Source organism: Acomys russatus, chromosome 1 (genome assembly GCF_903995435.1).
Source record: "Acomys russatus chromosome 1, mAcoRus1.1, whole genome shotgun sequence".
In the NCBI taxonomy this organism is placed as follows: Eukaryota; Metazoa; Chordata; class Mammalia; order Rodentia; family Muridae; genus Acomys; species Acomys russatus.
In genome coordinates this window covers 18,973,687-19,001,414 of record NC_067137.1, presented here as the reverse complement: position 1 = coordinate 19,001,414, position 27,728 = coordinate 18,973,687, and the positions used below count along the sequence as shown (strand labels likewise).

At 38.7% G+C, this 27,728-nt stretch overlaps 1 protein-coding gene across 2 annotated transcripts in view; it reads left to right on the top strand.

Annotated features, from left to right (window-relative positions):
- Positions 1 to 27,728, top strand: part of Birc6 (baculoviral IAP repeat containing 6) — a 182,177-nt gene that overhangs the window by 139,571 nt on the left and 14,878 nt on the right. For both annotated transcript variants that reach the window (XM_051168400.1, XM_051168481.1), the window contains exons 62-68: positions 202 to 419; positions 3,171 to 3,335; positions 4,738 to 4,906; positions 9,939 to 10,149; positions 24,861 to 25,006; positions 25,826 to 25,936; positions 26,587 to 26,804. In XM_051168400.1, the coding sequence (XP_051024357.1) occupies positions 202 to 419; positions 3,171 to 3,335; positions 4,738 to 4,906; positions 9,939 to 10,149; positions 24,861 to 25,006; positions 25,826 to 25,936; positions 26,587 to 26,804 (1,238 nt within the window). The remainder of the gene's footprint in view (positions 1 to 201; positions 420 to 3,170; positions 3,336 to 4,737; positions 4,907 to 9,938; positions 10,150 to 24,860; positions 25,007 to 25,825; positions 25,937 to 26,586; positions 26,805 to 27,728) is intronic.

Sequence of the window (27,728 nt, the reverse complement as noted above, 5' to 3'; positions counted from 1 at the left end):
ATATCTGTAAACTTACAGAGTTTGTATTTGCTATCTTACAGAGACTTTCTTGATATTTTAATAAAGATAATATTCTTACTTCAGCATGCTTTTTAATCAATTTAGTGATAAAACCTTACTTTGCATTATTACTTGTGACCCTGTGTATAACTACTTATTATTTTCAAGTATTTTTAACTTCAGTTCTCTTCTCTTTCAAAGGCCACATTCTGCAATCTCCTTCAGCCAACGTGCTTCCAACCCTTCCTTTCCACGTTCTGCGCAGCTTGTTTAGTGCTACGCCCTTGACAACTGACGATGGGGTGCTTCTGCGGCGGATGGCGCTGGAGATTGGAGCACTGCACCTCATTCTTGTCTGTCTCTCAGCTCTGAGCCATCATGCACCGCGAGTTCCAAACTCTAGCCTTAACCAAACCGAGGTAGGTTTCATTCAAATTTTTTTTCTTTTCCTTTTCTTTCTTTCTTTCTTTCTTTTTTTTTTTTTTGTTTGTTTTGTTTTGTTTTGTTTGTTTCTTTGTTGTTTTGTTTTTTAAGACAGGGTTTCTCTGTGTAATCTTGGCTGTCCTAGACTCTCTTTGTAGACTAGGCTGGCTTCGAACTCACAGAGATCCATATGCCTCTGCCTCCCAGAATGTTGGGATTACATGCATACAGCTTTCATTCAAATTCTTTTAAGTCAGTGGTTCTCAACCTTCCTAATGCTGTGACCCTTTAATACAGTTCCTCATGTTGTGGTGACGCCCAACCATAACATTATTTTTGCTGTTACTTCATAACTGTAATCTTGCTACTGTTATGAACTGTAATGTAAACATCAGTGTTTTCTGATGGTCTTGTGTGGCTCCTGTGAAAGGGTTGTGACCCACAGGCTGAGAAGCACTGCTTCAATTTATGAAAAACTAAACTTAATTGATAAGAATATGAAGTATATAAAATATAAAATAAGAATATAAACTTCAAATTTTAGAATTTGGAGTTCTAGTTTATGATTATTGCTTGACACCTGAAAAAGAAACTTATCACTTGGTTTTTTCTGCCAGCCTCCTCAGAAAAATCAGATTAAGAAATCTGATTTAAAACCAGTTTAAGAAATGGTTAATGTGGTTGCAGAGTTGTAGTGTTCGAGAGCCCTTTGTTGCTCTTGCAAAGGACCCAGGTTCCATTCCCACCGCCCATATGCTGTTTCATAGCCATCCATAGCTCTGCTTCCAGAGGATCTGATGCTCTCTTTTGACTTCTGGGGGCACTGAGCGTGTCCATGGTGCCCATACGTGCAGGCAAATACTCAAATGTAAAATAAAAAGCAAATACATTGAAAAAAAAAAAATAGAAAGAAATGGCTAGAGTCTTCCCAGTTGTCAGGATATGTTGATGTCCTTTAGAGAATCATATTATTGAGTGGTAAATTACCTAGTATAGCACCCCCCACCCCCCAAAAAAAACCACACACACGCAGTAGGGAAAAAGTCCTTATTTCACGTTGATTTGTGTGTGTCTATATATCCAAATCTGAAAATGTTTTTTAATACAAAGATGAGATTAGTATACAAATACTGTTTCCTATATTGGGGGATGCTCACCAGTAAAGTCTTTGTGAGCTTAGGCCCTGAGTTTATATATCCAGAACCCATGTGAAGAGCTGCACAAGTTGGCGTACGCCTTTATCCCAGTGCTCAGGGAGCCAGACATTCTATCCAAATTCAGCCTCAGGTCAGTGAGAGGCCTTGTCTCTAAAGGAAGATGGAGAAAGCAGATTGCAGTGATTAGCATGTTTACCACCTCAAACAGTTAACATTTCTTCATGATGTTATTCAAAATCCTCTCAGCTTTTAAAAATATACATTATTTCCCAACTTAGTCTTTCTGTCCCACTGTAAAATCACAACTCACCTTTTTTTGTGTGTGTTGTTAATTTCGTTGTTTTTCTGGTTTTTATACAGTTCTCATTTTTAATACTTGAGATAAATATTTTTATATTCTTACTTTTTAAAAGTGTGTGTATGTGTGTCTTTTGGTCAAGTGATACCTTGAGCTCAAATTCGGGTAGTTAGGCTTCTCCAGAAGTGTCTTTAGCTAATTTGCTATTTCATTCTCTTTGTACTCAGATCTTTTAAAATATAAAAATCAGTTTATTGCAAAAGAAACTACACAGCTAGATTAATACAGCCATTCAGACACACATTCCCTCAGTCTAATCTCTACCTTTCAGCGAGCCTCTATTTAGTTAGAATGCCGTGGTGAGCCATGTAGCTTTGCTTAGCATTTACAATGTTATTCTCAATTACATTTTTATGCACTTACCCACCACAAAAAAAATGAAAGAAAAGGAAAAATCCATGACACAATTAAAACTAGAAAAACAATTAGCTTGTATATTCTTGTGTGACATCAGGGTGTCTGGTACCTAATACTCCCTTTTCTTGGTCTATTTTCTAAGTGTAATCATATATCTATGTTTGTATAAATAAACACATGCATTATAAAATACAATCTGTTTAGGCAACAGAGTGCATGGAATTTTTTTTTCTTCCTGAGATTGAGACTCATTTATTGCTACCTGTTCCAATCACATTTTGTACAACAATAAAATGATTGAGATACGTTCCTTCTAGAAATAGAAGTAGTCTGCCTTGCTTGATTAAGAATTGTCATTTTAGTGTTTTGATGAAATCTCCTGAAGTAGTTTTTCACTGGAGCCCTAAAATGATCTGACTTATGACCCTTTCCCTTTCTATGTGTTCTGTTTGGTTTTGAGTCATTGGTCCTGTGAGCCTTAGGTCGTTTGCCCTTTCTTTTCCTAACCCACACTCTGGTTTTCTTTTGCTTAGCATTTAATATTTACTTATGTAGCATGCATTAGTATACCTTTTTGTAGTTAAATAGTATTCTTTTGATTAGTTAATTTATTCATTCATTGGTAGGCATTTGCGATCTTTCTGTTCTTGGATTGTGGTGAACAGTTTTGCTGTGAACATGTATATACAAATGTTTATTTTAGCACCAATTTTCATTTCACTGGGTATATGGCTAGGGATATTTCAGTAATTAGTTTTCAATATTTGATGAATGGCCAAACTGATTTTTATTTGGTTAGTCTGTTAGACAGTCCCACTGATAAAATTTTTTAAACAAATAAAACCTAACACTAGTAATTTTCTTTTTCTTCAAAGCCACAGGTGTCAAATTCTCAGAACCCTACATCAGCAGAAGAGCAGCAGCTGTACTGGGCCAAAGGGACTGGCTTTGGTACAGGTTCCACAGCATCAGGGTGGGACGTGGAACAAGCCTTAACCAAACAGAGGCTGGAAGAGGAGCATGTGACCTGTCTTTTGCAGGTGTGTTTACATTTGTCATTTTTAATGGTAGCTATTCAATTATTTTTTATTCGATCTGCTTCTTATATATTGATGACTTACTCAATTCATTCTTAACATTTTTTCCTTCTTTTCTTGAGATGTTTCGTGTATTCTAGGCTGGCCTTGAACTCTCGTCCTCCTTTCTCCACCTTTGGAGTGCAGTCATGACAAGTGAGCTCCAGCATTCTTATCTACCTCATGCTCACTTTTGTTTTCTTCCTCAAATACATTATAAAGCCATAGGTTAACAAATGGTCTTTCATACCTGTAATTCTATATATTTTCCCTCTCCATTAGCTTCTCACCAGAGAGGAAAGTGAGATAATACAGTTATCCTTTGATTTCAAAGTGGTATCTACCTGCTAGTCATCCCTTTGTCTTAACTTAGAGCCTGTGGCCTCCTGTGTTAAAAATCTAGTATTTATACTTGATTCTATGCCGGGACTTCACAGCTGCTAAGCATATACTTAGCCACTGAACTGTACCTATAGCTCACTTTTAGTTCTCTTTTTCAAGTTGTTCTATAGTAGTTCCAGAATCAAGCAAGTTGAAAATAGAGAACATCTTAATATTATAGAAACAAACAACAACTAACTGAAATTGCTGCCATTTTGAAGTTATTTTCCACAGTTCTAGGATGGTATGCTCACTCTAGTATAGAATTTTAAGTTTCTAGCACTCTCAAACTGAGAGCAAGGATTGGGGATATAACTAAGTAGAATGTCTGCCTAGCATTTATGGAACCCTTTGATTCAGTCGTCAGTACTGCAGAAAATTGAGAAGAGTGCCATTTTCCTGTAAGCCCATCCCTGAGGAGCTGGAGACAGGGAGGTCAGAAGATGCTCAAGTACATAGCAGAGTGGAGGCCAGAGGACGAGTCCCTCAAAAGGGAAGAAACCCAAAGGAAACGATGAATAATGTGCGGGTTTCTGGCAATGGTCTAGTCACTAGCTCTAGTGTGTGGCCCTTGTAGCTACCAGAGAGCACCTGTACTGTGTAAGCAGCACTCAGAAAAACAGCCCTTTTTCTTCTGAAAGTATAAGCAGAAATGTCCTATTTTAGCCAGCTTTGATGTCTCAAGCCTGTAATCCCAGCACACAAAGTTGAGAGATATGAAGAGCACTGAAAAAATTAAAGGCTACCCTGTTGGGAAACCCAACTTTGAGGTTTGTCAGTGCCTTATAGGGAAAAGCTGTCTTCAAATAAAAAGTACATCATCAGAATATATTATATGAAAAAAATCTATATTCAGTTTTTTTAAAAAGTCTTCTATGGTCATGTAGTAATGTAGATGTGTATTCTTGAATGTGCTGTGGTCAAGTGTCTTATAACATCATTGGAGTGTATGAAGCTGAACTCCAATTTATTTTCTGTAATTTAGGTTCTTGCAAGTTACATCAACCCTATGAGTGGTGCTGTAAATGGGGAAGCCCAGTCATCTCATGAGAGCCGAGGACAGAACAGCAGTGCTCTGCCCTCTGTGCTTCTGGAGCTTCTCAGTCAGTCCTGCCTCATCCCAGCCATGTCCTCCTACCTACGAAATGACTCTGGTAAGTCACTGTGTGACAGACTTCAATCTTCATGATGATATTCTGACATAAATATGGTGGATTCTGTTTCATTTTCAGGAAAGTATTCAGGTACATCCAGTGTACATACCATTATATACAATGGTAACATGAAAATAAGTTAATGAAAAATTAAGTCCATGATGGCAAGATTTTGAAATGAGATAAAAAGGACTATAGATACTTACTTTGTCAATGTGCAACTGATTAAGGATTATTTTGTAATGTACATACATATAATGTGACACACATGAATGTGTTGGAATTTCGTCTTGTTGATCCTTCTTTCCTGTTCCTATCTCCCTCACACTGCTCCTGTCTTCCCAAGGAGTCCCTCTTCTATCTCCACGTCTTTTTTACTCTACTTAAAAAAAACAGAAAACAAAAAACAAGTACACAAATGCACATACATGGCAAGATGCACCTGTGAAAGTCAGCTCAGGAGGAGCTCCTCTTTCCAACATGTAGGTGCCATGTGTACAGCTCAGGTTTTCAGTGCTGTATCCATTGAGTCATCTTGCTTTGTAGTCTTTGATTCTATTTCAGTGTAGTGTTGGTTTGTACTTCTTTTTTTTTTTTTTTTTTTTTTTTTTTTTTTTGGTTTGTACTTCTTGATGGCCAATCATTGTGAAAGTCTATTGGCCATTTGGCCTCTTATTTATAATATTGGCTAAATTCATTTGTCCATTCATTGGCTCAATTCTTTGACTTGGGAGTTTTATTTAACAGAGCAGGTAGGAGTATCATACGCTTATGAAAAAGAATGATACAAAAAAATCTAGTAAAATGAAAAGGTGATTATTTTTGCTAGAAATTTCTTAGTAGATAGAATATTGTATGAAGTAGTTTTGTTTTTTTTTTTGTTTGTTTTGTTTTGTTTTGTTTTTTGAGACAGGGTTTCTCTGTGTAGCCTTGGCTGTCCTGGACTTGCTTTTGTAGACCAGGCTGGCTTCGAACTCACAGTGATCCACCTGCCTCTGCCTCCCAAGTGCTGGGATTAAAGGCGTGCGCCACCACACCCGGTCTACACTAAGCATTTTATACAACGTCAAAATCTCCATTTGTTGGCCAGTATTTTAACCATCAGGTAACATTCAGTAAGCCTGTAGTTACCACACTTACCACCAGATGGAAGTACAGTGTCACTTATTGGAATGTCTAAACATTTTACAGGCAGAAGGTTACCTTTACTTAGGTATACTCTTATTTTGAAAAACAATACTTGGTTGTGTCCTCCTCCTCCTCCCAAGATAATGTCGTATGGCACGTTAAATTACTTGGCACTCACTTAGTGGGGTATGCTAGCAATCCTTAAAGTATTAAAAAGTCTTTACATTTCAGTGCTAGTTTGAAAACATGAAAATTTCTTTTCAGAGTCAAACGAGAAATTAGGGTATTTTTCTTTGTGGCCAGGAAACTGGGGAAAGAGTCTTCCCCCAAGGAGCCACAGAGCATGGAAAAGTCATAGAGGAAATTATAGATTTCATTTGTGAGGTTGGTCTTTTGTTCAAATTTTTATTTAACTTTTTGCCGAGGATCTCACTCTGTGGGCCAGCCAGTCTCAGACCATGCCCCTCCTGTCTTAACCTCCTTCCTTCTGGGACAGCAGAGTGTGTAACAATCCAGGCTAACAATCAGCTACATGTGCACATCACAGATAATGAAGTATAGCAGGAGATTTTGAGAATTAAGAATTAAGTTGCGATAAGAGCTTGACTTAATGTAAGTGGGGTTCGTTTTGTTTTTAAATGTATAATAATATTAGATACATTGAATAGTTGTGAGGCTCTTGCAGGCAGTTCTGTCTTACTCATCAACCATCTTCCCAGAACGTTACCATTTTTCATAGCTATAGCAAGTTATCAAAACGAACAGTTTAATACTAGCACATTGGCTACCTATAGACTACTTCTATCAAGATCTATTTTTTCACGTCTGAGTTCTGTCTTGGTATCTAATCTAGGATAGCTTGCTGTTTTGAGTCATCCCATTGCTTCATTGTTTTCCTCTTGTTATTTCTTAGTATCCTTTTGTTTGCTGTGGTCATCGCACTTGTCAAGAGAACTGGTTAGTTTCTCCTGAGACTTTCCAGATTTGGGGACTTTTTTATCCTGATTAAAGTAGGTTATAGGGTTAGGTAAAAAATATGAGAAAAATAAAAGTTACATACCCAAAGAAAAATTAATTCCTTTTCCCAGCAGCCAGTAATTGCCAATACCTCCTCATCAAGGGTGAAGTCTATAGGCTCCTCCCATATAAATGCTGGAATGTTGAGTGACCATCTCATGCAGGTAGCCCTACCAATTGTGAATTCCTCACTGAATGACCACATCATCTCAAGAAGACAGCTCATATACTTCCTCCCCATTCCTGGATTTTACATTTCTCCTCCCCCTATTGCATGGTGTTTGCCAAAACTTGGGAGAGTTAATAAAGATATCCCATTTAGAATAATCAATTATTCTTAGCACTTTGGCCAGCTGTGAATCTTTACATTGACTACTACCCACCATAGAAAGAAACCTCTCTGACCAAGCTGCACTAATCTATGGATATAAACCTCATTGTTTATAAAATAGGTTGACAATATGTTTAGTTAGCAAAATAACAATAGCCAGTCCCTTTCAACCTCCAGGGCCATTCTTAGATTTTTGACCAACTTTACAGTACCCAGGACCAATTCTCCCCTGTGGAGCAGGCCTCATGTCCAATTAAAAACTAGTTGCTAAGCTGGGCATGGTAGTGCACGCCTTTAATCCCAGCACTCGAGAGGCAGAGGCAGGCGGATCACTGTGAGTTTGAGGCTAGCCTGGTCTACAAAGTGAGTCTAGGACAGCCAGGGCTACACAGAGAAACCCTGTCTTGAACATCACCCCCCGCAAAAAACAAAACAAAACAAAACAAAAAAAACCCACCAACTACTTGCTTATCCCGATAATCATCATGCCACTGTTGCACTCACAGTCATGTCTTGTCTGACAGGGCAGGGTCTACTGCTTTTCTTCTTCCCCAGTAATCTGCATGAGCGCCTTTTAACACTCTGAAATCAGGCCTCCTGGGAAGAAGTTTCCAGGTCAGTTGTAGATTGACTTCTCCATGTTAAACGACCAAATTTTGTCTTTAATACTAGCCATGGTGAGCAACCAAGAAAATAGCCTTTATTGTTTTGGATGGGTGTGTCTAGGGTCTCTCGGACCCTAACTTATAAACAGGTATTCTAAGTCAAACACTAGGTTTTCATTTAATACTTTATGTCTCCTGGATGAAGCATCATTCACCAATCTAGAGTACCATGCTCAAATACTCCTTTCTTTTAAACTACTACTACTACTGCTTCTTCTTCTTCTTCTCCTTCTTCTTATTTATTATTATTATTAATTGTTATATTTTTTAAGTTAGCTTAAAAAGTAGTATGTCTCCATAAAGCTTTATCATACGTCTTTAGTTTTTGTTAGCCCACTATTTTATCCTTTCTCTTCTGATTCCCTCACTTCCACTCCTCCTTAAGCCTTTAGTCCCCAGTATTCACATCCACATCCGCTGTGAATTCTATTTTCAAAAATAGAGAATCAGTTTTCAAAAAAAGGGGGCCATTCCACACATGTTTAGGATAGAAATAAAATTTTCACATAAGCAAGGATTGGTGGTCAAACTTTTCTACTTCTCACTGGAGAGTGTAAAATGATGGCTCATCCCAATTACTTCCCCTTCCTCTAAACAGCAGTACCTTCTGTAACCTAGGTGACCTTGAGCTCATCGTGTAGGTTGAGGATGACTTTGAACACCCAGTCCTTCTGTTTTCTTCTCCAGTACTCCTATATACCAATACACCCCACTGTTCATTAATAATATTCATGTTCTCTCCTTCTCTCTCTCTCTCTCTCTCTCTCTCTCTCTCTCTCTCTCTCTCTCTCTCTCTCTGTATGTGTGTGCATGTGTGTTTATACCATCGCATGTGTGTGGATGTCAGAGAATAGCTTCATGCAGTAGGTTCTCTCCGTCCACGTTTGCATCAATTTTGTGTATCAGATTTGAGTCATCAGGCTTCTATTATCAGCAAGTGCCTTTACCCATTGAGCCATGTCAGTGGCCCAGGCTTCCTTGACTTAGAAATGAAGTATGAACAATCCATCAGAACTAAGCATCTTTATGTAGCCTTTTCTATTATCACCTCATCAGAACTGAAATGATCCAGCCCTTTTTCTTCTAAAGTAATTACCACAGGAAGACCAGGATTCTAGACAATGATGCCCCATCCGATGTTCATGTCCTATGTAGACACTGAAGCAACTCTTCATCTAATTTCTGTTCCCTCTGTTCTCCATGATGCTTTAATTTTCTGAGTAAGATTTAGAATACTTACCAGTGTCTTTAAATATTATGACTGATTTGTCTTCATGCAGAATCATGAATTTAGGAACTTTTCATTATTATCACTGCTGTGTTCACAGGTTAACAGCATCATCTTTCTAAAAATGCTTGTGGAATGGCTATTCAATAATTGGTTTTAGAAAAAGTTCCCTCATGTGAAGCATAGAAGTGAATTCTAACTGGAATAAGCCACTAAATTTAACAACTTATAAAAAGTCGTAGAAATATAAAATCTCTTTAGTTCTTCAGATTTTAAGGAAAATATTATTTGACTTGTAGTAGTAATTAAAAGCAAATTTTTTTTGTTAATTAGAATGTTCATTTGCTAAGACTTAAGTTGTAGTCTTGCAATTGTTATGTGCATGCTACGAGATGACCTCATTGTTTCAACCTGAATGATGTAGCCATAGTGTATTATTTGGACTACTTAATTGTTTCTGTATGTAAAGTAACAAGATAGTAATTAGCACCATTCCTGTTCTCCTGTAATTTATATTTTCCTGATTTTCCTGAAGTGCAGTGGCGCGGCATAAACATGGTCATCAACTGTTAACTGTTAAGATCAGGCCAGCACAATGTTGATGTTGATGCTGTTTATGTGGCATGTCTTCTCACTTACGCTTTCTCCCTTTTCTGTGTGTAGTTCTGGACATGGCAAGACATGTACCACTCTACCGGGCTCTGCTAGAATTGCTCCGGGCCATTGCTTCTTGCACATCTATGGTGCCGCTGTTGTTGCCTCTTTCTACAGAGAATGGTGAAGAAGAAGAAGAACAGTCAGAATGTCAGACTTCTGTTGGTACATTATTGGCCAAAATGAAGACCTGTGTTGATACCTATACCAACCGCCTAAGGTACAGCACCATGTTTGTTCCTCTTGACCTAGCCTTTAAACATTTTAAACATAGTTCTTTGCGTGATTTTTAGTTTTCTTCTTCATTGACATACACTATTTAAAAATACACACACACACACACACACACACACACACACACACATAAATATACACAAGCAATAAATCACATAAAGGTCATGTATCCCTTCATATCTTATGCCTGTGCACCTTGATCACAGAGTTTACCAGACACCACCTTAAGTGATGGTATAGGTGTAGGTAATGGGTTTAACTAAATGTACCACAGTATATCTGTTGTACAAAGGATGTTAATTTCCCTCAGCACTGATGTCAGAGACATCTTTAAAGTGCCAGTAAATACATTCCAGGGGCATTGTTCCTTATTAAAGATGCTATATTTTACTTTGCTAATTATTGGTAGGTACTTAGGTTATTTTGTTAATAACCATTTCATACATACATTTCTGAGATTTATACAAACCTGTACAGGTAGAGTCTTGAGTGTCCAATATGTGTGTGTATACATTACTTTTGTCATTAAGATACATGCTATAATTTATGCCATAAGCTTCCTTAGAAGTCAGAAGATCAGCCATTATTTGTTGGAGTTACAGGGAAGCTGATTGCTTATGGAACAGTGCTATTTTAAATTCATGTTTAGTCAGAGTCTAGAACTGGAGATGGTAAGTTCTATATAATCTGGAAAACCTTTATTTCCTTTCCACAGAGTCAAGTTTTCTTAAAGATGGCCTTGTTCTGGTTTTTAAAATCATTTATAATAGTGATGGCAACCTTTATTTATTTATTTTGTTTTGTTAGTAGACTTCTAAGTCAGTGAATGTTCTTTTTCATTTTTGTACTATATTTCCTTTCTACTCAGTTGTTTTGCGGGAATCTACAATTTAGATATTACAGGTTAGAATAGTACCACTGAGTTCTTCCTGTGTTGCCTCAATGTGCTAACTCTCCGCCAATTGGGCGAGGATCACACACTAGAAGAAGGGTTACCTGGTAAATAATAAAATGCTATAGGTTCAGTCAGGAGTGGTGGCATGTGTCTGTAGCTACTTGGGAGACCAGAGGAGAAAGTTGACTGGAAGCAAACCTGAGAAGCAAAGAGAGACCTTTGTGGTTTTTGTTGTTGTTGTTGTTGCTGCTGCTGCTGTTAAAGATGAAGGTTCATGCTTCTCTGTTGTAAGGAAAGGAAGTTGTTAAAGGTCCATTTTTGTTGATAATGTTCTGTTGTATAGAAGAAAATAATGTGTTTGGTTCTGTTCTGTTCGCCCCTCTGTTTCCAGTCTTTGTGACTGGGATCTAGGAAGCCAAGTGTAGTTCTGTTAAAATAGTATGTTGCCACCATTGAATCAGAAACATCAAATTGTCCAGTTGAAGTAGAGTCCCTAACTGAGCATCTTGACCCCAGCACTGTAGTTAGCCTCTCTTGCTCCTTTACTCTAAATGTGTATCTTCATTACATACCAAGATAGAGATCTTCCTTGCATTTTTGTGTCTTATTTTATGTTTGGGATAACTACATTTGCTTAAAACTAAACAGCAAAAATATCAACTCTCAGCCAGGTGTGGTGGTAGGCAATGGCAGGCTGATCTCTCTGGGTTCAAAATGTTATTTAAAAGTCTCTTTATTCAAACTGTGTATATCTTTTTTCTGTAACCACCCTGGTGGATCCTATAAAGGACCTATGTCAAAGGATTTTAAGATATTTAGGAATAAGTTTTTTTTGCAGTAAATAGTAGTAAGGTATCCTTTTGTTTATAGTTGCTTTTCTTAATCCCCACACAACAAGTATTATTTGAATGGATTTTTGGCTTCTCTATAAAATATGTTCTTTCACTAGGAAACATTTATTTGAGATACAGAATAACTGAGTTTGTTTTTCAATTTATTATCTGAAAAAGTTACTCAGCTAGAAAACACGTTCTACTCAAGATGTGGCACTCCTTTAATAATGAAACATAGCAACAGGGATGTCCCCTGAAAGTCTTCACTTAGCAGGAGATTGGGGTAGATGCTGGGACTTCCTATTGGGACTCTAGGTGAGAGAGGTATGGGAGAATAGGGAAATAAAAAGATCCAGAGGGTCCTAGAAACCCACAAGGAGACCATCAAGGCTGGCGGACCTGGACCCAAGGGGGTCAGCTCAAACTACTGTACCAAGGGCAGTGCATTCAGTAAACCTATTCTGATCTAGCCAATGGACAACACATTCTCCTCAGTTGTGTGTTGATCAGGGACTGACTATGACATGAATTCTGGTTGCCTGCTATTTGATCACTTCCTTTGGGTGGGGAGGCCTTGTGGCACTCAGAGGAAGGGTAAGCAGGCTACCAGGATGAGACCTGATAGGCTGTGATCATATGGTGGGAGAGGGGGTCCACTTCTGTCACAGACCTAGGGGAGGGGAATAAGTTAAAGAGGGAGGGAGAATAGCCAGATACAAATAGCAATTGAGATGTAAGCTGAATAAATTACTTAAATAAATTTTATTTTATTTATTTATTTTTTTTAATAAATTTTAAAAATCCAACAAAACATAAATACGAAACCACAGTAACTATCCACAGAGCTTGCTTCATTTGTTCTTATTTTCACAAAGACCTATGCAGTCACAGGCTTAGTAACTCTCCTTTTAAAAAAAATTATTTATTTTGGGTTTTGAGACAGGCTCTCTCTGTGTATCCTTGACTGTCCTGGTCTTGCTTTGTAGACCAGGCTGGCCTCGAACTCACAGCGATCTGCCTGCCTCTGCCTCCCAAGTGCTGGGATTAAAGGCGTGCGCCGCCACCACCTGGCCTGTAACTCTCCTTTATTGGATGTTTGTGTTAAGACTTATGAATATTGCTTGGTTGAGATTCTGTCATGGGGCAGGGTGTCTGCTTGGAGAAGGCAGTCGAGCCTTAGTGTTGCTTCGTCCCTACTTCCCATTCAACATTCAGTACAAAGTTCAGTTTCAATTTCACACACAGAGTAACATCTATTCTTTAGTCTACCAAGGCTTAAGACTTAAAACACAGCTTGCCTTTTAGAAAAAAATCTTTTATTTTTTCCATTTATCAAACATATACAAAAGGCACCCCTCCCGATTTGTTCTATTATACTTTGATCATTTTAAAATAAATTGTTTGTATTCTGAGGATGGACACTTTTAGTTGCACCCAGTAATTTTCATTGAAGTTACATATTTTATATGTGATATTGGAATTTTTAATTTTCAATTGGAGAATAAGAAAAGTTGAAATAATTAGGTTGGAAAACCTAATTGAGCTCATCTTATTTTGATACCAATGGTTAAATTAACTTCAGTCTGATAGTCAATGAATGAAGCAGATTCTACGCGTTATCTTGTCCCTAATCCTAAAACCTTTTTATAAAGAAGACATGGGAAACTATTGCTAAGATCCTAGAAAGGCAAGTTGTTGACATCTGTCTAATTTGTATATTAGGATATCATGATTATCATGATGATAGTAGTAAGATGGGTGATATCTGTCCTGCTCAGAAGGACCACACTGACTCTGAAAGGGACTTTTACTCAAGATTTGTGGCTGCTTAATCAAAAAATTGGGACCTTTTCCCAAGGGGATGATAAATAAATGGAGGAAATAGTAGCCATGCATTTTTAATTAATTTGTGCACAGTGTACTAGAAATAAAGGACACTGCAAGAGAACAGATTTATTTTGACTTCATGTGTTTTGCGTGTTTGCCACATGTGTATAGTGTTCATAAGATGTCAGAAGTTGGCGTCAGATCCCGGCAACTGTAGGTGACTATATGGGTGCTGGGAACCAAATCTAGTTCCTTTGAAGAGGGGAAGTATTCTTAACTATCTGAGGCATCTCTTTAGCCCCGTCCTCATTGTTTTTAAAAATAAAAATATAAAGCCGGGCGGTGGTGGCGCACACCTTTAATCCCAGCACTTAGGAGGCAGAGGTAGGCGGATCGCTGTGAGTTCGAGGCCAGCCTGGTCTACAAAGTGAGTCTAGGATAGCCAGGGCTACACAGAGAAACCCTGTCTCGAAAAACCAAAAAATAAAAAATTAAATAAAGTAATAAATAAAATAAATATTTTGGAAAATAATATTCATATCCATCAAGAGAGGATTGTTTAAACAAAAGTGTGTTCATGGATGTGAACTGATGCAACAGTAGGAATTAATAAAGTGGATCTATATTTGTGTTTCTAGATAAAGAAAGAATGCTGAAACATCAGTTGGTTCTAAAAAGCTTGTTTTATATAGTAAAGTGTGGTATAATTTTCAGGCATATAAGACGACTTTTTTACCACCCCACCCTTCCCCTGGAAAATTTGTGCCAAAGTCTGGGTCGTCTTATATCCTTGCTTGCTTCCCCTTGCTTCTTCATGTGTCCAGTGCGCATATAGTGGGGGGTGCCTGGGCCAGTTCTCCCCTCTGTACGGGGAGTATGAGCAAGGAGGAACAAGCTGCATACATCTTCCCACACCTCGAGGAAAACATGAGTGGATTGGCTCTCCACCAGAACCTGTCCATTGGACATGGAGGGCTGTGGGTCTTTGGGTTTAGGGTGGGGTGCTCCTTAAAGGGGCAGTGTAGGCTGGCACTGGCTGTCTGCTGGCATTTAATAAAGCACCTCGCTGTCTGTACCCTGCCTGCAAATAGACACATGCCTGAGTCTGCTGCACAGGGTGTGCATTGGAAGAGGGGTACTTGTATACAGTGAGTATTTTCCAAACAATATTTTAACTAGAAAAGTTGAGGTCGTCGTATATGCTGAAAAAGACTTTTTTGTTTTTGTTTTTGCTTTTGTTTGTTTGTTTGTTTGTTTGAATTTAATAAGTTCACAATTATTGAGTGAATTTCATGTTTTTTCTTTTGGTGTACAGTTTTGTAACTCTAATGCATGTTAAGATTGCTTTGATTCCAAACATAAATAAGTCATATAATGATCACTAAAACTTTCAAAAATTTGCAGTGAAGCCCTCATCTGATCTGTAATGTCTGATATCCCCTGGCATAGTTTTCATTAGTGTGTTTTGACACTTCTGAACATGTTTATAAAAAAGAGAAAAAACACACATAGTCAGTAAGTCTTTAAAAGTGCTCAATATCCTTAGCTAACACAGAAATGGAGAACCCTTTTGAGATTCCATCCCACTGCAGTTAAAATAGTCTTCTTAAGAAAACAAATGGATATCCAGGCAGTGGTGGCACATGCCTTTAATCCCAGTATTTGGAGGCAGGGGGATCTCTGAGTTCAAAGCCAAATCCAGCCTGATCTAAAAAGAGCTAGTTCCAGGGCAACCAGAGGCTACACAGAAAAAAACCAAGGTGAGTGGGGGTGTTGGGGACGTAGAGACAGAGGAACCCTTCCATATCCACTCCTGGTGACAGTGTATGTAAAGCAGCAGACTGTTGTGAGACTCAGTATGCAGGTTCTTACAAAACCATGCATAAAAGTCCCAGCTGTGCTACTCCATGGCGGCGTATGCCTCAAGGACTCTATATCCTTCTACAGAGGTGTTTGCACATGTATGTGTATTGCTGCATTATTCATAATGGCAGGGAAATTCAACCAGCTAAATGAATGGATAATAAGAAACCGAAATTTGTAGGAAAAGTGGATGGATTTGGAAAGTATTATAGTAAGCAGACTTAGACAAAACCTTCATGATTTTCCTCATGTGGATTTTAGTGCTTAATGTTTATATGTATATAAGATGGGTGTAAACTATGAAACAAGGTAAAAGACCTGTTATGTGACAAAACATTTCCTGGGAAGATGCAGCACACACATCAATTCAACCCAAAATATGGAGCTCACAAGAGACCAAAGTACAGATACTACCAAAGTCCAACTTCGTGAACCATGAATTTAGTCATTTCTTTCTATTTTATGTACACTGGTATCATGTCTGCTTGTATGTCTGTGTAAGGGTGCTAGATCTCCTGGAACTGGAACTACAGACAGTTGTGAGCTGACAGTTGGTGCTCAGAATTGAACCCAGGTCTTTGGGAAGATGCTCTTTACTACTCAGCCATCTTTTCTAGCCCTTGAACAATGAGTTTAATTGAGGTCACTTTGAAATGTGGATGAAGGGTTATTTACAGGAGTAGAAATGACTCAAAGACAGCTGCATCATCAAAGCCCAACCTAGCATGGGTGACAGCTCACCAAAGCTGTGAAATCTGGAACACTGCCTGCAGGCAGCTCAGTGTGTTGGAATGTCCTTTCCGGGTTCCTCCATTCCAGGCAGCTGGTCTGGTGTCAGTCTTTGCAGTTTACCTTGTCTGAATCCAAGCAGCTCAGCTCCTTTCCTCTGAGAGGGACTCTCCGACTTTCATTGCTTACTCTGGCAGGGAGGTGTCTAATAAATCTGGTGAGTTTCAGGGACTTCCTGAATCTTTTAGAGCTGTATACCTTCCTGCTTAAGGAGCTTTCTTGTAGGAGGGAATGTTTCAATCTCAGAGGAAATAGTTGTACAACAACACAACTAGAAGGGACAGGAGGTGCTGAGGAAAGAGTGCTGCAGCAAATGGCACGTGCGCCTGACACATCAAAGTGGAAAGAGTGAAAATAAAATTGAAATGAACAGAAACAGTCTCTGATGCTATTGCTTGGTATTTTAAATGGGGGAAATTTAGCAAATTAAGTAATTAACTTGGGAATTTACAAACAGCTTTACTTTAGTGGTGCTTTCTCTCTGTGATTAATTTAATACATGTCTTACCACCACTCAGTCTTGTTTTGTTAACACAGGGTCTGGAACTCACTTTGTACACCTGAGGCAGGAGATACTCTTGACTCGGCCTCCCAAGTGCTGAGATTCAAGGTGTGCTACCACACCCAGCACCACCCATAGTCTTTCTCCACTTTGGTACACACTAATAAGCTTTTATCTTTCCTATAGAATGTAGAAACGTTTTACAAATACTAGCTAAAACATGTAGGACGAGAAGGGAAAATGTCACTCCTCTGAGCTTAATTGAAGAGAAAGTTAATGACACAAACCTTGATTGTGTTTTCAGTGCAGCCACAGTTTAGAGTTTTGTACCTTAAGAGTTGCATGATGTGGCCTGGCTGTTTAAATGACATGTTGCTTTCCCTTTGGAATTTTGCCTCATTGCCCATAGTGATTCCCAAGATCTTGGCTTTTTTTTCTGCTGTCTGGCTACACCTTCTTATGCCATGTCTCTCTTGTCATCCCAGAGCCGCTTTTATTTCAGAGTGCTCCCACAACAGTAATTAGTATAATTTGAAAAAATTACGGAATGGCTCTTTACTCTTTCAAGGAGACACTTTGGGATCAAGCCAATGAGCTTATTGGGTTACTTACAGAGTGTGGGTGAGGGGGTTATTTACAAGAGTGTGGGTGATGCCAAAACAAAGTCTCACCCCATGATGGATAACAACTTTCCAGAAACTGCTATGAAATCACCCTGTAAGTTAACTTACACTGTCTATATACTCTGGCATCTCCCAGGATTTAACCTAGGACTTGAGGAACCAGAGGGAATATGGCTGATTCCTGGGTAAGAGTCCTGCAGTTCTCTTCTCCATCCCTCCATTTCCTGCTAGGGAGTGTCAGTAACTCCTTTACTAACATTATAGACATAGCTACTTCTATAATACTCTGCTCGGTTAGTTGCCATGGATACTGGGCCATGGGAATGTTCCTCAGGGGTGTGTGTTAGGCGGGTACCACAAAAGTGCATTTCAGATATCCAGTCCACTTTCAAAATTGCTTGTACAGGTTTTTTCAGAGTTTAATTGAAATTAGGGGAAGTCTCCCAAGACAGGTGAGAGATGAGAAATAACAAAGATGTACATTGGGCGTAAGATGATTAGGTGGCCATATAAAACCTGGGAATACTTGTTTACTGCTGTGTGTGTCCAGGGCCACAGCTCTGAGCGTCATGCTGATCATAAAGGGTTAGGACCAAAATTGTGTGAACACGAATTTCCATAACTTTTGGTTGATGTGTGCCTTTTTTCCCTGTCAGCTTAAGTTAACTGTGGTTGTTGTAACATGTCACACACTAACATGCTTCAGTCCTGTGCTTGTTAGTTTCTTGAGCACAAGCCAGGGTGTGTTCTAGTACAGCTTTTCATTTATCACATAGTACAATGTAGTAACTACTGGCATGGCCCTAAAGACAAAGTCTTACTATGTAGCCCTGACCACCTGGAACTTACTATGTAAACTGAACTGACCTGGGATTAAAGGCATTTGACACTGTGCTTGGATCAGCCTTAGTTTCTTACATAAGATTTATTTTAAAATTGCTTAAAGATGGAGGAGTGGCTCAGTCCTTAAGAACACTGGCTGCAAAACAAAATCAATTTACAAAATAATGGGTTATGCTGTATCTGAAGCAGTTTTAATATTGAATTTGAATCTGTTGCTTTTAGTTTTTAACACATTTCTAGACCAGTCGCAATAAGTAACTTGTTTATATTATCTAGAAATTATCAGAGCAGCCAGGGGCCCTTTGAAATTCAGCTTGCCACCTTTCATAAATAAGGAATAAAAAGTCCATGTAAGTTGTGAAATGGAGTGCTAACAATCCTAATTAAGCTTAGCCTCCAATGACCTGCTGTGTTATCATACCCATAAAAAAATGGTAGTAGTGGGGTGCACTAGATTTCAGGCCAGATACTTATTGTGTATAAAAATAACTTAAAAGTAGGGAATGAATTTTAAATTATTTTTATAATTAAAGCAAGATTTATAAGACCTGAAGAGAAACCCAATGAATTAATTTATAAACATCTCCTGCATTAGTGAGATGACTCCATGCATATGGCTTCACTCTTGTTTGCATCATATGCACAAACATACACAATAACTAAAATAAAACCATTTTCTATTGATAATTCTAGAAGCACATAAAATAATGTTGATTTTATAGTTTTCCTGTACTCATATTCATTTTTATTAACTTACAAATTAGAACTATGATAGGGCGTTAAAAACAATATATTTCAACCAATATGCATGTTAGTTATATCATAATTACTAGAGTACCAAACAATTTTTTTTTTTTTCTGAGACAGGATTTCTTTATATAACAAAGCCCTGGCTGTCTTGGACTTGCTTTGTAGACCTGGCTGGCCCCGAACTCACAGATATCTGCCTGCCTCAGCCTCCAAGTCACCACCACACCCGGCTCCCAAACAATATTTTTAAGACTTAATATTTCAGGACTAGAGAGCTAGCCCAATGGGTAAGAACATTTATTGCACTGGGTAGTGGTGGCTCACACTTTTAGTTCCATCACTCAAGAGGCAGAGGCAGGTGGATCTGAGTTCAAGGCTAACCTAGTCTACACAGTGAGTTCTAGGACAGCCAGAGCTACACCAAGTAAGGCTGTCTCTAAGAGCCAAATCAGAGACACTGACTGACTGACATTCATTGCTCTTGCGGACAGTCAACATTCAGTTCCCAGGACGCACATGGTGACTCACAGCTATCTGTAATTCTAGTTGAGGTGGATTAGACACCCTTCTGTGGCCTCTGTGGGCACCAAGCATAAGCATCTTCTACATGCATGTGGACAAAGCACTCATGCACATTAAATAAGTAAAGATGTATAAAAGAAGAACCAGATATTATAATGCATTTTCTAGCTTTTTTTTTTAAAGTTATTCATTTTATATCCTGATTGTAGCCCCCTCCCTTGAAAGATTTATTTACTTATGTAGTATTCTGCCTTCATGTGCCTACACACCAGAAGAGGGCACCAGATCTCATTATAGATGGTTATGAGCCACCCTTTGGTTGCTGGGAATTGAACTTAGGTCCTTTGGTAGAGCAAACAGTGAGTGCTCTTAACCTCTGAGCCATTTCTCTAAGACGCTGCGTCAGGTGGTTTACAAGTTCAAAGGCAGCATATGCAACATAGTGATGGATTCTACTACCTTATCATCCCTCAAAAAGCACCCTGCCCTTTACTAAAAGGACTTATAATGTGGATAACCTAGTACATTATGCTTTTGTGTACATACTATTTCCATTTGAAGGAAAATGTAATTGTCTAGTGTAAAGATTCAATCTGTTACCTACACAGTGTTTATCCTGAGGAGATACCTTAGACCCCTTTGTTTTGAGTAAGTGTGAATTTTTCATTACTTGTTTAGAGACAAATATTTACTATTGGACTCCAGGAGGCAATTGTAATTCATGGTTTCACTTAAAATTTGAGAGACATACTTGCTACTAATCAAATTTGATTTAATTTCTCTAAGAATAGAACACATGTGACATTCCGTATAAAGTGTTCTGAATGTAAACCTTTTCTCTGGCAGTCCTCAAATATGCATCTTAATTTCCATTTTTCTTAGCAGTCTCACAGGATCTTTCTAGTGAAAAGAAACTCACCAGGCTTAAACAAAATTTTGTTACAAATACATTTCCTGGGGGGGGAAAAACCCCAAAAAAAGTATTTAAAAAAAAAAACAAAACTGAAGTTGCACTGAGATTATTTCATCTGATCTCTGGAAAAGAAAAAAAAAATTATTTCTTTTATTGTAAGCTCCCTTAATGTTGACCTTGTAAAATTTCAATTAAAGCTTTTCCATTTCCACCACCTTCTTCAGCTTCCTTTTTGTTTTTATTTGTTTGATTTTGATTTTTTGAAACAGAGTTTCTCTGTGTAACCTTAGCTGTCCTGGCTGACCAGGACTGGCCTCAAATTTATAGATCCACCTGCTCCTGCCTCCGAGTGCTGGGATTAGAGGCGTGCTCCACCACACCCAGCCTACCTCTGTTTCTATTGAGAGTACTAATACTTTGAAGGTAAAAATAACTATACTTAGTATAGAAACCCAGAAAGGCTCCTGTGCCTGTGTTGTTAGTGTTTTCCAGTGGTGCACATTTACTCTTCCCTGTGTGGAAGCGTGCCTCCTCCTCCACATTCATTTGCATCATTAAAAACTAAGCAGACACATTTAAGTTAGAGTTTAAGTAAAACTAAAAAGAAATACTGTTAAATCCTAGCTTTTAAATTAATCTTGGGACATATCTCACAGAGGTCCTTGTCCCACTTGTGAGCATGTCTCACCAATTTGATGCTTTCTGTAGACATTGGAACCAAGCAGTTCTCTACAGTCAAAATAAATTTTATTTTTAAAAATTTTTATTTATTTTTAATCGTCACTTGCTTTAAACTATTCTTCTTGACGGAGGGCTTTACATTTAAGGTAAGGAGTACAGTGCAGTATTATTCATGGGTGCTAGTTCCCAGCAGTTTTACAACTTTCAGGCAACTTCTTCACAGGGCCGTGCTTTTCAAATGCTTATTTCAACTCAGTATGACTTTCGAGTTTAGAAATGGGCATTTAGGAGATTAAACAGTTTTCCCTTTCAGACTGTCAAGAAAATAGTTGTTTGAAGTTGTGTTCCATTTCTGAATTATGAAGCCACATAGTTCGGATATAGTTTATCCAGCATAATGTCTGACTTAATTTTGGCATTACTGTTAGTAGAGGCCATTAATATAACAGTGTTGAGGTCAGGGTGTTTTGTTTTGTTTTTTAACTATATAACATTTTTATTTATTTTGTGTTTGTTTGTGGGTGTGCATGTGCCATGGTAAACATGGCAGTCAGAGGATGATTTGCTGGAGGGAGTAAATTCTTCTCTTCCACCGTGTGAATCCCCACTGTGCAACTCAGGTTATCAGACTCAAGCCAGTACCTTTACCAACCAAGCTGTCTTACTGGCCCAGAAAATTTTTGGTTTTGTGTGTTTTTTAAGTCTTTTTGTTTTGAGACAAATTTGCCCGTTTTGCTCACATCCTAGTGTAGATTTTATCTATGAAGCCAAACTTTACTTTATTAGCAATCTAGTGGAGTTCACAGCATTGAGGCAAATGTATACAGATAATTTTTTTGTAATAGTAGAAACTTCAGTTGCTTCCTCGTATTTCTTCAGGGCAGTGATCACGAGATTCAACGTATGCACAAAGCAGCGGATGCCATGGTAGCGGCCGTCGCTGATTGCTCTTACCATGTTGGATCCATTGTCAGTCTCAGAGACCTACTTCCAGCTAGGTGCCTTGAACTCAAATAGCTTTTCACACAGACTTCAGGATGTGAGCTAAGGTATGGCCTTTTTTAATGAGCTGGCCCACATATGGGTTGACAGTAGCCTGCAACTTCTGTAGACAAGGGACTTCGGTCAGACAGTGAGTGGCTGCAGTCACTGACAGGCAGCTAGTGTTTATCCTTCCTCTATTTGAAAATTCTGTTGTCGTTTGGAGATTTTTTTTTTTTAATGTAATTTCTTGACAAAGCAATTAACCAAATAAAAAATTCTCTGATAACCTGTATAAAAGTCTAAAATACACCATTGTGATTCTACCATTATCTTCAGTGTGAAATAGTTGTTTATGAACTTGCTGTAAATTTTCTTAAATTTTTAGATTCTCGAACTGCTTTTAAAATTTAATTTTGGTTTAAAAAAAAACATAAAACTTACTATCCTGCTAATACTTTTATAATAGCCTATCAGTAATCTTCCTTTAAAATTTTCATTTAAGAAATCAGTGTCCAGCTGGGCAGTGGTAGTACAAACCTTTAATCCCAGCACTGGGGACGCAGAGGCAGGTGGATCGCTGTGAGTTTGAGGCCAGCCTGGTCTACAAAGTGAGTCCAAGACAGCCAACGTTGCACAGAGAAACCCTCAAAAAGAATGTGCCTTTAAGAGTGCAATAGATAGCCGGGCGTGGTGGCGCACGCCTTTAATCCCAGCACTCGGGAGGCAGAGTCAGGCAGATCGCTGTGAGTTCGAGGCCAGCCTGGTCTACAAAGTGAGTCCAGGACAGCCAGGGCTACATAGAGAAACTCTGTCTCGAAAAACCAAAACAAAACAAAAACAAAAAAAAAACAACAACAACAAAGAGTGCAATAGATGACCTGCTTGAGGCTTAGGACATCATTCCAAAAAATAAAAAATAAAACCTCCTGCTTCCTTATTATATAGCCCAGTGTCCTAATAGTTCACTATTCTTTTAGTTTAATGATAATCACTTGAAATTGGGAAGGGAAAGTCCTTGTAATTCAAGAATGGTTATTGTAAAGAACCTTTGTACTATTCTTTATCCTCAGTGGTTGAAGTTGGCTGTAACTTTAGATAGACACAGTTGACAGCCTATTTGAGATTTTCCACAGCAATCATTTCTTCATTAAGAAATGGCTAGTCTTCGTGTTGAGCTGTAAAGCCATGTTTTACTTCAGAATTAGAAAAAACAGCATGTCTTGGTTTACTCTAGAAGGAACGGAATCTTATATTTCAGCATTAAAGCATTGCCTGTTCTCTGCTTATAGGTAAACAGATTTTTTCATGCACATGTGCATATATTGAGGTTGATGGCCAAGTGGTACACAGCACCAACATATGCTGAGTAATTCCTGGGTGGCAAAAGAGGTGGCCATTTGTTTTCTTTGACTTATGTAAGAGGGAAGATAAGGACAATGATCCAGTGACACATTGTGTCTTTTCCATGACACCCTCTTGCTGGGTTAAAGATAGTAGATACCACTACTTAGACTGTGATCTGTGGGTGCTGGCAGTGTTGACACATTGGAGCCAAGGATAGAGCACACACCTCAATTCTGTATTCATTTGCTGCTGTTCACCATGTGAGTGGCTTCTTAGTTTACTACTTTCTGTCTTCCTGTAGTTAAGCAAGGGATTGCTTTTGAGCAGCTTTGTCGTTGTGGTAAGGTTCATTTTTGTCTGTAGACAGCATATTATTTTGTTAGATTCTTTAACATTTTGCTAATTTAAAAATTATTCTTAGCAAGTCATATTAGCACATGACTTAAATCCCAGCGCTAGGGATGCAGAGGCAGGTGGATTTCTTGAGTTTGAGGGCAGCCTGGTTTACAGAGTGAGTTCCAGGATAGCCAGGGCTAGTTTTTTTGTTGGTAAGTATTTATGGGGGTGAGGGGAAAGCTATACAGTTTAGATTGTGCCTTTAAGAGATTTTGAAACCTCTGATGGATTAACAAGGATAACTTATTTTGAAGATCTGAACAATGAAGTTAGTGAACCTTATATTTAACTGACAGTGTGCCCTGTACCCTGAAACCTTGCTGTGACACTGTGCTAGTGTGGCAATTCCATACAGTGTCTGGTCATTTCAGTAGAGTGATGTTTTGAAGTGGTTCTGTGCTAATGCTATCATTATAGGCGTGCAGCAGCTGCACAGTGTGTCTTGTGGACCGACTCTTTGCTCTGAAATACTAAATTCTTTTGTTCACAAAAATCAGCATATTCAGTAAAGTACAAGTAGCATTTTTAAATTGCCATGTAGCTTTTGATTCCAAGGCTTTGTAAGACAAGAGATTGCTAGTTTACCAAAGGCATGTAAGTGGTTTCTTTACCTCTGGGTATTCATAGTGTTTCTAAGTGTGGGTTTAAGAACATAGCAAGCATGTGGTTGGTTAGCGTGATACTTATGCAATGTTGCATTGTGTGATTATGTTACACAATGTTTTTTTTACTAAACAGGAACAGTGTACTCATAGCTTTGTTATTTTAGGTATTAGTCTATGGCTTCCAAAGCAGTAATGAATCTATCTAGCCTCCCTGCTCATTACATGTGACAAGTGTAACACATACCAAATTAAAGTATGTTTATTTTCAGTCTTAAAACTTAATTTTCCCTGCATTTCTTTCCATGTTTTTTTTTTTTTTTAATTCAGATCTAAAAGGGAAAATGTTAAAACAGGAGTCAAGCCAGATACACCTGATCAAGAGCCAGAAGGACTGACTCTTCTGGTCCCAGACATTCAGAGGACCGCTGAGATCGTCCACACGGCCACCACCAGTCTGCGGCAAGCCAATCAAGGCTAGTAGTGTCTCATGGGATTTTTTTTTTTTTCCATTGCACAAAACATGTTTTAGTGGTGAGAACTGTCTGTTTTTTCCCCATTTTCAGTTAAGTTCTTATACTTGCAAGTTCATATTCTATTAGATTTTGTTCTTTATCGGGTTTTAGTTAAGAATAATTCTTGTTGTAGCATACTCCTCTCGACTGAGTATGGTGGCGCATGCCTTTTATTTCCAGCACTTGGAAGGTAAAAGCAGGTGGATCTCTGTGAGTTTGAGGCCAGACAGTAACACATGCTGGACTAGCCAGGGCTGCATAATTAGGTCATGTCTCAAAATAAAATAAAAATTCATCTCTTTCACATAATGCTGAGACTAACTGTAGTAGCTTAAGAAGATACATATTAATTACTTTCTTCTCATTGAAAGCTGTGGGATTAAAAATCACAATTTTAGGTTTTGTTTCGTTTTGTTTTTTCAAGGCAAGGTTTCTCTGTGTTAGCCTTGGCTGTCCTAGACTCACTTTGTAGACCAGGCTGGCCTTGAACTCACAGGGATATGCCTGCCTTTGCCTCCTGAGTGCTGACATCATAGGTGTGTGCACCATGCCCTGTGAAAACCACCATTTTGTTAAGGAGTAGTAAGTTGAGGTTGCTATACATGGCGGCACATATCTGAAGTCTGAAATCCATTTCCCTAAAGTGATAAAATAGGTAGATGTGGAATTTGGTAGAAATTTGGAATTCAAAACCTACATGTAGAAATGGATTGTTCTTCAGTTTAATGTCAAACAGAAAATGTAGAATGTATATTTATTTTTTTATTTTGAATATTACAGAAAAAAAGCTAGGTGAATACTCAAAGAAGGTGGTTGTAAAACCCAAACCTCTGTCAGTATTAAAATCACTTGAAGAAAAATATGTGGCTGTCATGAAGAAACTGCAGTTTGGTAAGTTGGAATTTTTCAGCCACTGACATGTCATCCTCACCCTTCTAACAGTGCTGCTAAAGTGTTTTTGAGTAAATGAAAGATTTCTAGACTTGAGCTCAGCATAGTGGCCCTTACCTGCAATTCCACTACACTGTGCCTCAGGCAAAAGACTTGTAATTTTGAGATAAACCTGTGTAACATTGAGATGGTGCCTCAAAAATTGCTCCTCTCTATCTCCCTCTCAGTTTGTTTGCCATGTGTGCGTGTGCGTGTGTGTGTGTTTGTGTCTCCTGACTTCTAGTTTCTGTACATACATGAAAGCTTCTGCCATCCTTGTCTTGAGATCTCTGTGAGGACAGTCACAGCATTCTCATCCTGACGGCAAGACATGCACTAGAGCAATCTGTACAACTAAAGGCACAGGAAGACGTGTACAGAGCGTGCAGAGGATGGGCTTCTCTTTCACATTCTGCAGAGCTGGGATTGAACCCAGGATGCCTTGCAAGCTAGGGACGTGCTCTGGTACTAGGCCACACCCCGCACTCTGAGACATTCTTTAGCCTTTCTGTTTGGATGGAAGAATAAACCAGAGACTTCTTTATCACTTTTGTGTCATAACAACTGTTTTCCTTACTGGTTCTTCTCTTTGGTCTTCTGTCTCCTTTTAGATACATTTGAAATGGTTTCTGAAGACGATGATGGGAAATTGGGTTTTAAAGTAAATTACCACTACATGTCTCAGGTGAAAAATGCCAATGATGCCAACAGTGCTGCCAGAGCCCGCCGTCTGGCTCAGGAAGCGGTGACGCTTTCAACCTCACTGCCCCTGTCATCGTCTTCCAGTGTCTTTGTACGCTGTGATGAGGAGCGACTTGATATCATGAAGGTAGAAAGCAGCTTTATCTTGACCCTTCCTGGATTTTAAATTTTAGCATAAATTTTGGTGACCACTTGGGATGGCATTGAAAGGAGCTGTGTTCCAAAGATAGTTCAGGGTGTGCATATGAGACAGCATATAAAGAAAATACCAGAGGCTGAGCAGTGGTGGCGCACGCCTTTAATCCCAGCACTTGGGAGGCAGAGGGAGGCAGATCCTCATGAGTTTGAGGCCAGCCTAGACTACAGAGTGAGTTCCTGGACAGCCAGCGCTGTTAAACAGAGAAACCCTGTCTTGAAAAAAACCAAAAAGGGAAAAAAGAAAATACCAAAGGAGACACCTTTCTTGTATTTGACCTCTCACAGTTTTGAGGCATAATGTCAAAGAAATTAATGCTGAATAGGAGAAGGAAACAGTCACAGGATAGTCACCCCAGGTGCCATACTCTTGGTTTATAGAAATGATTATTAGAAAATGTCTCTTTCCCCCCAAAATTTATAAGCAATATGTGGGTTTGAATAGAATTATAACATAACTTGTATTTCTCTGTTTTAACATTGTAATCTGCGTAATCTTAAAGTCTAAGAGAAAACTGCATTAAGATAAACTAATTTGGTAGGTGTGGTGGCGCATGACTTTAATCCCAGCACTCAGGAGGTAGAGGCAGGTGGATCTCTATGAGTTTGAGGCCAGCTTAGTTTACAAAGGGAGTTTAGGACAGTCAGGGCTGTGTTACACAAAGAAACCCTGTCTTGCTGGATGTGGTCGCGCATGACTTTAGTCCCAGCACTCAGGAGGCAGAGGCAGGCAGATCACTGTGGGTTTGAGGCCAGCCTGGTCTACAGAGTGAATCCAGAACAGCCAAGAGTACACAGAGAAACCCTGTCTTAAAAAACTAAAACCAAAACAAAACAAGAAACTAATTTGATACAT